The sequence below is a fragment of the Schistocerca serialis genome, chromosome 9 (genome assembly GCF_023864345.2).
Source record: "Schistocerca serialis cubense isolate TAMUIC-IGC-003099 chromosome 9, iqSchSeri2.2, whole genome shotgun sequence".
In the NCBI taxonomy this organism is placed as follows: domain Eukaryota; kingdom Metazoa; phylum Arthropoda; class Insecta; order Orthoptera; family Acrididae; genus Schistocerca; species Schistocerca serialis.
Genome location: NC_064646.1, coordinates 351,092,087 through 351,105,376, shown reverse-complemented (window position 1 = coordinate 351,105,376; position 13,290 = coordinate 351,092,087). Strand labels below are relative to the sequence as shown.

Genomic DNA, 13,290 nt, shown 5'->3' with positions numbered 1-13,290 from the left:
AACTAAAGTGCGCGTCATTTATGTTGGCAGCCGAGTTTAGGTTCGTTCTGCGCCGTCACTAAACACAGCCAGCCAATGAACAGAGAACGATGTTGCCAGAGCTCGACTGCAATGCAGAGCACGGACGAGTGTCTTCAGTTTTAGAAACGTTCAGTCATAAATAAAGTAATTGGACAAAAGCAATGTCTTGATAGCAGACTTTCTTTTATAGAAAGTTTGGAAAAAGCATTCTTTATACCAACTGCTTCATATTCTATTAATTAATTAAACCAAACAAGCAATAAGCTTCCTAATTAAGGCGATAGCAAGGAAAGGTGTTTGTATCATTCTCACTAACCGCTTTTTCGCAATAAAGAACAGCGGTAATTGTTTATTTCCTATTGTACTTCGACGAAACGTGAGTAATTCATAGTCATACCAACAGTGTTTGTCGGTATTTTGCGTGATATTTTAAAGTCCTCCGGGAGTCCCATTAAATGGCGAGCTGCGTTAGCGTAATGGTTATTGTGTGAGGCTGCCGAGCGAAAGGTTCTGTGTTCAAACCTTGATCGGTGCTTAATATTTTCTTTATTTTTAAAACAATATCGAAGTGTCTTACTTCACGAATTTTATTCGTTTGAATCTAATTTTTTGAAATTTCTTGTGGCAACTAAAATCGACCATATGGAAAGTATACGCTATGGAGTTTTACCTCTGCAAACTCTTAAAAATTTCGTGCACTGGTTTACTACATCTAATGCTGCACAATAACTGCGTTGAACATCGAAACAAAATTAAGTCATTTATGGGGGGAAGGTATCAGTCAAGAAGATGTGTAAAAATCAAATTTTTGGGCCAAATAGTTTTTGTGAAATCGAATGATAAAAACGTGTGTCAAAGCAGTCGAAACACCATGTGTCTGCACAGGCGAACAGTGGAATGATGACAAAATCGCGCACATCGCTGAATGCGGGGAGCACGTCTCTGTAGCAGCGAAAGGGTTATTGCGGCCGTGATGGCTTTTACTTCCATAAACGGCGCGCTCCCTCCTAAACGTAAGTTTGGGAACTATACTATGGCGCTGCTTCTCTTGGCGCGTACAGCTGGCAACGCAGCAATCTCCCGCGTCTGGGCGGGCATGCGCGAACCGCTAAGACAAAAGAATTGAACTATAATTACTGTATACCTTCTCCTAAAATCAATTCTGCGAGAACGATACGTTGTCAAAATAACGAACCAGTTATATAAAAAAAACAGCAATTTCAGAATTTTGCCTCCTCTTTGATAATTTTGGGGGGGCGCTCATGCCTATTATAAAATTTAGATGCGTTGATGTTACTGTCATTTCATATATTTTTCTGGCCAACTCGTAAGCTTGCTTATAACGAATTCCATTAGTTGTTGAAGCGCCTACTTTTTCCCTTCTAGTGCTAGTGTCGTAAGGTAAAATGTGATGGTTTAGGTATGTTCTACTAACCCTAGTTCCTTCTCCGTTTTTTCAGTTTAATGATCGGGAAACTCACTAAAGAAATGCAGAGTGTAATTCCGGTGATATGCAATATCCTTGCTTCACTCCCCTTGCTCTCTCACTGCACTTTTCTACACTATCCTGCTAAAATCCAATACATGTCCTTTGTTTATACAGGGTGTTACAAAAAGGTGCGGCCAAACTTTCAGGAAACATTCCTCACACACAAATAAAGAAAATGTTATGTGGACATGTGTCCGGAAACGCTTACTTTCCATGTTAGAGCTCATTTTATTAGTTCTCTTCAAATCACATTAATCATGGGATGGAAACACACACGTGATGACTGTGTGTTGTGTGATGTCCTTAGGTTAGTTAGGTACAAGTAGTTCTAAGTTCTAGGGGACTGATGACCATAGATGTTAAGTCCCATAGTGCTCAGAGCCATTTTAACCATTTTTTTGGAAACACACAGCAACAGAACGTACCACCGTGACTTCAAACAGTTACAGGAAATGTTCAAAATGTCCTCCGTTAGCGAGGATACATGCATCCACCCTCCGTCGCATGGAATCCCTGATGCGCTGATGCAGCCCTGGAGAATGGCGTATATATTATCACAGCCGTCCACAATACGAGCACGATCAGTCTACATTTGGTACCGGGGTTGCGTAGACAAGAGCTTTCAAATGCCCCCATAAATGAAAGTCAAGAGGGTTGAGGTCAGGAGAGCGTGGAGGCCATGGAATTGGTCCGCCTCTACCAATCCATCGGTCACCGAATCTGTTGTTGAGAAGTGTACGAACACTTCGACTGAAATGTGCAGGAGCTCCATCGTGCATGAACCACATGTTGTGTTGTACTTGTAAAGGCACATGTTCTAGCAGCACAGGTAGAGTATCCCGTAGGAAATCATGGCGGTGAATCGAGGAAGTACAGTACATACTGACGAAACTAAAATGAACTCTAACATGGAAATTAAGCGTTTCCGGACACATGTCCACATAACATCTTTTCATTATTTGTGTGTGAGGAATGTTTCCTGAAAGTTTGGCCGTACCTTTTTGTAACATCCTGTATCTGATTACTGTTGGAGGAATGCTAATCCGGACCAGAGACTGCTCGCCTACAGTTCCTACACGAACTGCAGCTTGTGAGGGTAATATTTTTGACAAATATGGAAACCGGAGCGAAATCTGAGCAACATAACCGAAGCAGACCTATAGGCTTTCGAAGTAGCCCAATAAAACAAAACATGTAGCCCCGGTATACTACGAAGCGAGCGAAAATATTTTTTCGTCCTGTCGGTTTCTTTTTCCAGAACCAATCTAGTTTGTAAGTCTGTAATACATATTTTCATCGTAGTTTTGGAAAAAGACAGACCGCGACATCCAATAAAAAGCCGTTGAAACTTGTTCTACACAATTCTCGAACTCTATTTAGTTTTGTAAAATATTGTATACCAAGATGGTGCCTGTTCCACGGTTTCGTGATAAATAGGTGACTAACTCTGTTCCACAGCGTTTTTACTTGCACTTCTGAAACGCGTTGTTGGCACAAGTTTTATGTCAAGCTGTGTTCTCGGGGATGTGGGTGTATACTGACCCACGTAGGACGACTTGCTTGTCAGAAGCATTTAAATTACTTCGAAATTCGCACCATCTTTATTCTGCAACACTGGCACTCACACTTCACACCATGAAACATCACTATATCACATGACTATCAACTTCCACAATTTCCTACACACACAGTTAACAGCAGTGACTACGTCATTTTTATTAGCGCAGTTCGCGTTAGGCCTACCCCCAGGAGGGCAAAACAAGATAATGGAAAAATATGCTAAATAAAACATCAACAAACATACAGTGGGATAGTGGAATAAAGTAACTATTAAATGATTATATTGCAGACTCTTAAGGAAAAATAACAAAACAATCGCAGCTACAGTTACCGAAATGTGTACAGATGAAGGCACTAGTGTCATAAAAAATATAATGTGGCTCACGTCTTAGTGTAACCCTTCTGTAGTATCCGGAGTTACTTATTTATTCAATTAATCCTTACATCTCCGAGACTCCAAGGGTAACTGAGAACTGAACCAAGGATCTTTGTGTCAGTGGTCATCAAAGCAATACACACACTGCGGAGGCGCCTAATAGTTAGAAACAGACTGGCTCGCTTTTGCATTTACAGCCAGATACTGTGAAACGTCGACTTGCGATGCAAGTAGCAACACCTTCAAGGTGACTAATTATTGTTTTGCATCCTTTCTGAAGTAAGGGAAACAAATATGAATCGCATAGGTTCACACGTGGTGTTCCATTATTATTTCAGTTTTAGCCATATCATGAATAGCTGCATTTGTTTCAGGAAGAAAGAAAGAATGAAAGCAGCGGACGGAGGGGTTTGGCTACAATCACACGGGAACTGACATCTGACGATCAGGTCGATGAGCAACGTCAGTCAACCCGGCCAATCTGCTCAGAAAAGCGTGTTGGCACGTGTGTGGTCAGAGTGCAATTGACTTTATCAACCAATAAACGGTTATTGCCTCGGTTATTTCCGGCGGTTGGCTGATCTGGTGAGGGCAGCTAGCATCGTATTCCGGAGTCGACAGCGGTCCTCTAGTTGGGAGAAGAGCGGAAGGTCTACACCAGAGGCTCAAACTCTGCGGCGATAATCCGATGCGAATTCCTCTACTTTCGCTATCGGGTTGGTAACAGTAGCTCTTTCCACTCACTCAATATGTGCACTACACACAGGAGGCGGTTACTAGGATAACGGAGTACGCGTATTTTGTTTTGGGTTGGGAGAGGGGGGGGGAGGGGAGGGGGGGAGGGGGGGGGGGAAGAGAGAGAGAGAGAGAGAGAGAGAGAGAGAGAGAGAGAGAGAGAGAGAGAGAGAGACTATCTTGGTATCAGTGATAAATTGCCAGTCGAAATAGAAGACAGATTCAACCACATTATTCTCACAGAACATTCGTCCTCGCAGATCAGAAAAAAAGGGTTAATATAAGCGAACTGCAGGGGCATCCATGATTCCATGATAAGGTCCCAAAATTGTTATCGCTTATTGAAGGTAATATTGTCCACATATTCGGTTGAATCCAGAAGCCAACTACAGTGGAATATTGAATTCAGATTAGGATATTTACCGCCAAGGATAGGCTAGGGCCATTGGTAGTGGCAACGTATTCATTGCCGTAAAGAACTCTGTAGTATTTAGTGAGGTTATTACGTATTCCAAATGTGAAATAATCAGGCTGCAGCTAAGCATCAAGGACAGTCTTTTAGCGCGAAATCTTTGTTCCTAAGCCCCAGTTCGCCGTTTTAAAACATTATATTACACATGATGGGAAACAGCTTAGATTTACAAATAACCACTGACTGTATCATCACGGAATCTTGCCAATTAGTCAAGCACGTGCCCCACATTCACAATCAGAACATACACCACTTGGTACGAAATTTAACTGAAGGTTCATTTATAGATATATTCCGCAAGGATTGTGGAGGACAGTACCTTGTGTATCACTGTAACTTAACCACTTTTCCGCTCCACTCGCAAATCGTTTGCGGGAAGAGCGATTGGTAGTAAGCCTCTGTGTGTTCTCAAAACTCTCTAATCTTATCTTCATGGTCTTTTCGCGAGATATACGTAGGACGAAGCAATATAACGATTGACTTTTCTAGGAACGTACGCTCTCAGAATTTTAACAGTAAACAACATGGAATCCATAGCGTGTCTATTGCAGTGTCTGCCACAGGACCTGGCCGAGCATTTCCGTGACGCTTCCGCTCTTACTAAATCAACCTGTAACTAAACGCGCTTCTCTGGATCTTCTCTGTTTCCTCTATCAATTTTAGGTGGATATCATACTGATCAGACATATTCAAGTATAGGTCGTACAAGGGTTTTGTAAGCTACCTCAATTATGGGTGACCTACAGGTGTGTAGATGCTAATGAATTTGAAATGACAATGGTATCTCACTGCTTTCATGAGTAGGTGGAAGTGAAGTACAGACGTTAACACTGCATGGAAATCAGCATGGCATCTAAATGCTGATGCACTCGTAAAACTGATACAGTTATTCGAATAACTGGATCTCTCCCCTCCACTTTCGACGTTTCGGGGAGCCTATGCCACGGCGCATGGCTACCACCGTCGAAGTGAAATGGAATGCAACACACTACTAAATAAATGTGTTAAATTGAATGTAGTATGTAGCAGTCCTCGACAAAATTGTTTGACTAAACATTTGGAATCATTATTTGTTTTAGAATACAGAATCATAAAGACTGTACGTTCTAATCAATTCCTAAACACCAGTGCCGATACAGGAATTATATCTCCGTCAACAATGTACCAGAGAACGAACGCAACAGCTTATATCTAATGGCAGGTACGTACTGAATGTATACTACAATTATTGGCGCTGTTACCTATAAAGTGACGGTATTTTTAGTAGCATTCCCCGCTTACAGATTCTAAGATGCATTTACTTTAAAGTTATCTAACTAATTAAGTTTGTAATAGTTATATTAAATATTTAAATGCAACTTACTCGTGCAGAGGGAAAACTGACTCGCCTTCCGACTACGTCGAGACTCCGCTGTTGGCAACATACCTACAGACAGAAGGGAAAACATACGTTAGTAACAGCGCTGTACGAATACATAATACAGATACTGAAATACGTGGTTCAAACAGGTAATGTAACCTCACAATTAACATCGGTTTTACTAATAGTAGTCCATAACAGCTGAAAGTGAGCATAGTCAATGCTCACATGTTAAAGAGAACAGGCAAAAATTGCGAGGAAATTTGTGAATTCATATCAGTTTCACACTTTTCGGAAACAAACATTTGACAGCAGAAGAGAGAGAGACCTACATCAAACATAATTTAATCGAGATAAATATTTTCTCACAAGCAATAGAGATATCAAGGGCTGGTGAAGCTTCGCATAGATGCTCTCCTTCGAAGAGAGAGAGGTGTGTGTGTGTGTGTGTGTGAGTAAACCCAAATTTCTGGGGCTCAATTTTCAGTCGGACCTGCAACTGTGTCTTTCACTTCTCCGTCTCTTTCAATGATTCTTCAGCGTGGAAAAGACCCAGTGACACCACGTTTCAGAGTCGCCTTAAACTGCAGGTTCCCTGTAACTGGCTGGGTAAGTCAGGAGGAAAATAAGGGGATACAACGTCCTGTAGGATCGCGGTTAGTAGAAGCACTGTGATGTTCAAAGCAACCTTCGGGTTGAGGACAGAGTTGCCTACGTTAATGTCCTGTATGTCTCCTTAAAATAATGAGAAATTTTGTTCTTGGTCATGATCGCTCATGTAGTAGTAATAATAATAAGAAGTCAACTCTTCACTTGAGTAAGTCCATTCGTTCTCCTCAGCTGAACATTACGATGTAAAATCGCACTATCCTTATGGTATCGTCGTTGCAATTGGGAAATAAATCCGAGTATCTTTTAGTATTTATTTAGTAGAAGACCATATTAAGAACTGAATAGTCTATAGCAGCCCTGAAGACCACTTACAACCGGATAAATAAAAAGTAGTTGGAGTACTGCAAAAATTAGCTCATATTGGGCGAGTAGTTCATGTTTTTTCTTAAGGTATTGTCTCTGAAATGTAAGGGGCGTTTAAAAAGACACGAGTCGGAGGCATAATTACAGAAACCAGTACCTGTAAGTTAAAAGTGCTGACCCTGGTCTGTTGAGACCCTTGCCCCACTGTGACGCAAGGCGGTGAATGGCTGTCTCATAAAATTCCCGGGGCTGCGATGTTGACTAGTTCCGCAAGTACAGTTGGACGTCGTCGTCTGAGGTGAATCGTTTGCCCCTCAGAACCTTTTTGAGGCGGCCAAAAATAGCGTAATCACATGGAGAGAAGTCAGGACTGTATGGAAGGTGGCAGAGAACCTCCCATTTGAATTTTTGCAGGAGTGCAGCGACTGTGTTGGCCAAATGAGGTTTTGCATTGTTGTGGAGCAGACGGGGGAGATTGCCTAGTCGTTTTGATTTGATCGCTTGGAGAAGGGTGGTCAAGGTTTGCGAGTAACGCTGGGCATTCACTGTTGTCCCGTGCTGCAGGAACTGAATCAGAAGGGGGCCACTTTTTGTCCTCTTAAGAAGGCTCTGAGAGGCAACGATTCAAGTCGGACGACGACGTCCAGCCGTACGTGCGGAACTCAACATCGTAGCCCAGGGAATTTTATGTGACTAGTGTCTTAACAGCCAGGGTCAATACTTCTAAAATACATGTACTGATTTCTGTAATTATGCCTCCGGCTCGTTTCTTTCTGAATGTCCCTTATACATATTCACATTAGAAGTGAGTCACGTAACGCTTATGAAATAGACGAAGTGATCTCATATCAACGGGTACTCTAGGTATGATTACATTAAGCAATTGAAAGAATGTTTCACAAGCGTTGGTGCCCCGTTTGTTGATTAAAATAAAAACAGTTGACGAAGAAACTTCCAAGGTAATGCAAATGGAAGTGGAATGACAACACTAAGACCTCGTATATCACTGTGGGGTAAGAGCCAAGACAGCTGGCCGTAACAGACATCTTGGCGTTTTTGATCCACACGTTGGTTTGGTCTAAAAGTTGTTTGTGCTATCGCAATCCGTATACACCGATGGGATATACTTACTGGGAATTTAGTTTTATGCGAAGTGTAACGGTTCTGTGAGTCTCAACTTAATTTATGATTTGCATTATTTCGCAATTTTTATTACTGATTTATGATCACTGACTTCCAGTAACTACAATATTCTCAGGTTTTCTATGCGTGACTGATCAATGGCGTTCTTTCGAGTTGTTGGTTTCATTTTACGCACAATATTTCGGCAACAGGCCCAACTGTCGTCTTCAGATGCTGAGAGCTGTGCTGTAATGCCAGGCGGGTCTGGCGTACAACACAGAATAGGAAACTTCGGTTGAATACCCGAAAGCATACCGTAACATCAACACGATTTTTCATTCCATATCAATTTTCATTTCTGTAATGGTGTGCTTTAAAATATGGAGGCCTGAAGAGACAGGAACGAACATCTTTCCCAGACAATGCCGTCCCAAAGTCATTTTAATGGTTTGAGGTTGGGTAGTCGGCATGTCAATGACAGTATTTCACAATGAAAGAACTAGAGAACCAACAAGAGCGTCATAAGGCATTAACGCTAGTCCGTGGAGAACCTCAAACTGCCTGGGGGCAAGATAGCACTTGGAATCACAGTCAGGGACACTATGTGTCACCACAGCATGGTCCCCACACACTACTGCAGTGTCCACACCTACAGACCAGACCCTGCTTGTATTTTTGTGTAACAAAAGACAGGAAGACAAACCTGACAGCCTTATTCGATGACAGCATTAAAACGAGTTTCTCAAGGGTTACTGACAAACTGGAAGCTCGAGAGTACACAGAAACTATATAGTACGGATCAGAAATTCATCGACAAATCTTCAAAAATCGTTGAGTGGTGCGTTCTGAGGATTTTAGCACAAGTGACCCAAGTTGTCCGGTGGTCCGTTATAGAGTAATAATATAATTATGATTTATTTGGTTTGTTACCGCTGTAAATCTCGTTCCTGTAAAAGTATCATCAAAACAGTTGATTAGGCCTACAATATGTCACAATCAAAATGTACACAGAACAATGCAACAACCCTCATACGAAACACTGCGCTGTGGTTTGATTTGCGTCGCTGCAAGAACAAAGAATAGCGTCGTGGGGCCGCTCTTCCATAGCATTCAATGAACGCTTGCACCAACTGCATATCGGCCAATTCTTCCTCAGTAAACCTATCCATACAGCTGTTAACATACTAATAACACTGTTGGAGAAAGAAACCCAAGACAGAACTAAGAAATACTGAATTCAAATTTGAAGGCAATAACTTGAAGAAGACAGTACTATTGTCAACAGCTAATGCCGCAAGTGAACGTGAACTAACCTCCCGGCGCATACGGTCGGCACTGCACAGTAGTGCAGTATTTTCGGCCTAATACAGAAACGTAGCTAGCAATACAACAATACTTCGGCCATGAACTTTCTTTTGTATGCTTGTTCTTCTGCTAGTAAATAATTCCATTGGCGAGATGATGAATCCTACCTGGCCAATCAGATATACACAGGTGACAAAGGTCTAGGGATAGCGATATGCATATACAGGGTGTTTGGGGAGGAAGGGTCAATATTTAAAACAGTTATAGTATAAGTAAGTCTGAACAAAAAAACGTATATGACCATAGGTCCGCAAATATTTCGGTAGAGAGATATGGGTATTGAAATGAACTTTAATTCTGCAAAACTGATGTGCACAACGTGAACGTATACGCAATACAACTGGACCGTAACGCGATTTTCTACATGCCATGTTTATGCTATGCAACCTACTACGTATAATGGTCATGTGACGTACGTAGTACAATCACCCGTTGTTTGCGCAGTTGTGCCGTGTAAACCGCATTGTTTAGTGTACAGGAAACGGGTCCGTAAGCTGTGTGGTGTATGGTGTTAACCGTGTTCGTACAAGCGCTGCTAACAATGCCACACGTCTGCAGTAATGAGGAATACGCAGATATGGTGCATGTTTATGGCTTCTCCGACGGTAGTCCTACCGCTGCAAGAGAAGAATACCACAGGCACTTTCCGACTCTACGATTACCTGATCGCAAGGTGTTTACCAAAGTGTTTATCACTGTGCGTGCAACAGGCTCTCTTCCAAGTAGGCACTTTTCGTCCGAGCGTGCACGTCAACAAACTTTGCAAGAAAAGAAAGAAATTATCGCAAGTGTTGAGCGAAGTCCCAGTACGAGCATACGAAGAATGTCCCTGGGTATGTATGTCATACAGACACGTGTATGGGAAACATTACATGCGGAAAACCTGTATCCATATCATGTACAGCGTGTAGAAAATCTACACGTTGGCGACAATGCCCAACGACTTCAATTCTGTCAGTGGGTAATTGAGAATGGTCATTTGCTTCCATTCATACTATTCACTGACGAAGACCAGTTTTCACGGCATGGAATAAACACCACACGCAATAATCATCGATGGTCACGGAGAAATACACACGCTTCAGTGGATAGCAGTTTCCAAGTACGTGTGGCATGATCGGTAACCTTTTGAGAGGTTCATTTGTTATCAATCAGCGATTGACGGGAGAGAGGTACCTGCATTTTTTGGAAAATTAATTTGCGGAACTATTGGAAGGCAAGCGAACTGATATGTACTTTCAACATGAATGTGCCCCCTCCACATGTTACCTTGCATGTAAGGAACCATCTCAACCGCACCTACCCTAATAGCAGGACTGGCTGTGGCGGTGCTATTAACTGGCCTCCAAGATCACCTGACCTTACACCTTTAGAATTCTGTTTATGGGGTGGGATGAAATCAGAGGCGCACAAAGTGACGGTAAAAACACGAGATGAACTGCTTCGACGCACCACGGACGCTGCTGAATTGATTAGGAACCAACCACAGGCAATTGAACAAGCAACACAACATGTTATCGCTTGAGCGCGAAAGTGCATTGACGTTCATGGTGGGATATTCAAACCTGTTCTGTGAACTATACAACATCTGCACGATAAGTGTTAAAGCCGTTTGTAAAAGACTTAGAAAGTCTTTTTCAACTGTATACATGTAACAAGCATGTTGTAATGCGTAATGTACTAAATGCAAAGTAAATAAACATTATGTAAAAATGTGTAACGTAACTGTACTTCTCTGTAACATTGTTTTCAAGAAAATCATGTTACGGTCCAGTTGTACTGCGTACACATTCACGTTGTGCACATAAATTTTGCAGAATTGAAGTTCCTTTCTATACCCATACCTCCCTAACGAAGCATTTGGGGACCTCTGTTCATACAACGTTTTTTGTTCTACTTATACTATCACTGTGCAAAATATTGACCTTTCCTCCCCGAACACACTGTAAACAGATGGCGGGAGCACCACGTAGACAAGGTATAAATGGGCAGTGCATTGCCGGAGCTGTCGTTTGTACTCAGGTGATTCAGTGAAAGGTTTCCCACGTGATTATGGCCGCACAACAGGGATTCAGAGACTGAACGCGGAATTGTAGTTGGTGCTAGACGCATGTGACATTCAATTCGCAAAATTGTTAGAGAATTCAATTTTCCGAGATCCACAGTGTCAAGAGAGCGCTGAGAATACCTAATTTCAGGCATTTCTTCACACCACGGGCAACGCATAGGTCGACGGCCTTCATTTAACGACCGAAAGCAGTGGTGTTTGCGTAGAGTTGTCAGTGCTAACAGACAAGCAACACTGAGTGACATAACCGCAGATATCAATGTGGGACGTAGCACTAACGTATCCGTTAGGGCAGTTCGGCGAAATTTGGCGTTAATAATAGTTTGCGGCACCAGACGCGTATACATTTGCTATCAGCACGAAATCGCCCGCAGTGCCTCTCCTGGACTCGTGACCATATCGGTTGCACTCTAGACGACTGGAAAACCGTGACCTGGTCAGATGAGACCCGACTTCCGTTGGTAAGGGCTGATGGTAGGGTTCGAGTGTGACACAGACCTCACTAAGCCATGGATTCAACTTGCCAACAAGGCGATGAGCAAGCTTGTTGTGATTCCATAATGGTCTGGGGTACATTTACACGGAAAGGAGGGGGTCATCTGGTCCAAATGAACCTATCACTGACTAGAAATGATTAGTTCTGCCACCTCAAGTAGATTTGCAGCCGTTCGGGAAATTCATGTTCCCAAACAAGTCACTGGGAAACAACTGCTCGCTAAGCCATTGACCCAAGTTGTCAATAAAGCACTGTACAAGCTGCATAATGGTGTGGGCAGTGTTTACATGGAATGGACTGGAACCTCTGGTCCAGCTAAACCGATCATTGACTGGCAATCGTTATGTCTGACTATTTTTAGACCATCTGCGGCCGTTCATGGACGTCGTGTTCCCAAACAACGAAGAAATGTTTATGGATAACAATGAATCATGTCACCTGGCGGCAGTTGTTCGAAGTTCGTTTGAACAACATTATGGGCAACTCGAGCGAATGATTTGATCGAACCGGCCGATGTTGCCGAGCGGTTCTAAGCGCTTTAGTCTGGAACCGCGCCACCTCTACGGTCGCAGGTTCGAATCCTGCCTCGGGCATGGATGTGTGTGATGTCCTTAGGTTAGTTAGGTTTAAGTAGTTCTAAGTTCTAGGGGGACTGATGACCTCAGATGTTAAGTCCCATACTGCTCAGAGCCATTTGATTTGACCGTCAAGATCGCCCGACATGAATAAACATTTATGGGCAAAATTTCGAAACCTCAACTCGTGCACAAAATACTGCACCAGAACTTTTACGGAAGGCTATAATGGCAGTATTGCTTAATATTTCTGCAGGGGACTTCTAACACTTGTTGAGTCCATGAAACATGCTACACGAAGGCCCATGACTTGTCACATCAATGCATGGACACAGACACAGACACACACACACACACACACACACACACACACACACACACACACACACACACACACAAACAATATATATCCCCCTGTGTGGCATATATCAATGTTAGGCTTCATGAGAAACAGATCCTTCGACATCTGCTAGGAGGTCATGTATGCGATGAACCAGGATGTCACGTAACCGATGGCTGTTACTCACAGCCACCCCTACACCAGGCGCAGCATTCAAGCGCACAATGCCTGCCACGCCCGGACAATCAGTTAACACGAGCATGCTCAGAGCCTTCATTGCGAGCACACCGTACGCGTTGACTGGCAATGACAAACACTGAAGTAATGGTCACTGTT

The 13,290-nt window shown here is 42.8% G+C and overlaps 1 protein-coding gene across 4 annotated transcripts in view; it reads right to left on the bottom strand.

Annotated features, from left to right (window-relative positions):
• The window catches only part of LOC126418526 (mucin-19-like), a 542,230-nt gene that overhangs the window by 194,126 nt on the left and 334,814 nt on the right, over positions 1 to 13,290 (bottom strand). For 3 of the 4 annotated variants that reach the window (XM_050085327.1, XM_050085328.1, XM_050085330.1), the window contains one exon: positions 6,017 to 6,079. The exons of the other annotated variant lie outside the window; for it this stretch is intronic. In XM_050085327.1, the coding sequence (XP_049941284.1) occupies positions 6,017 to 6,079 (63 nt within the window). The remainder of the gene's footprint in view (positions 1 to 6,016; positions 6,080 to 13,290) is intronic. 4 annotated transcript variants of the gene reach the window in all.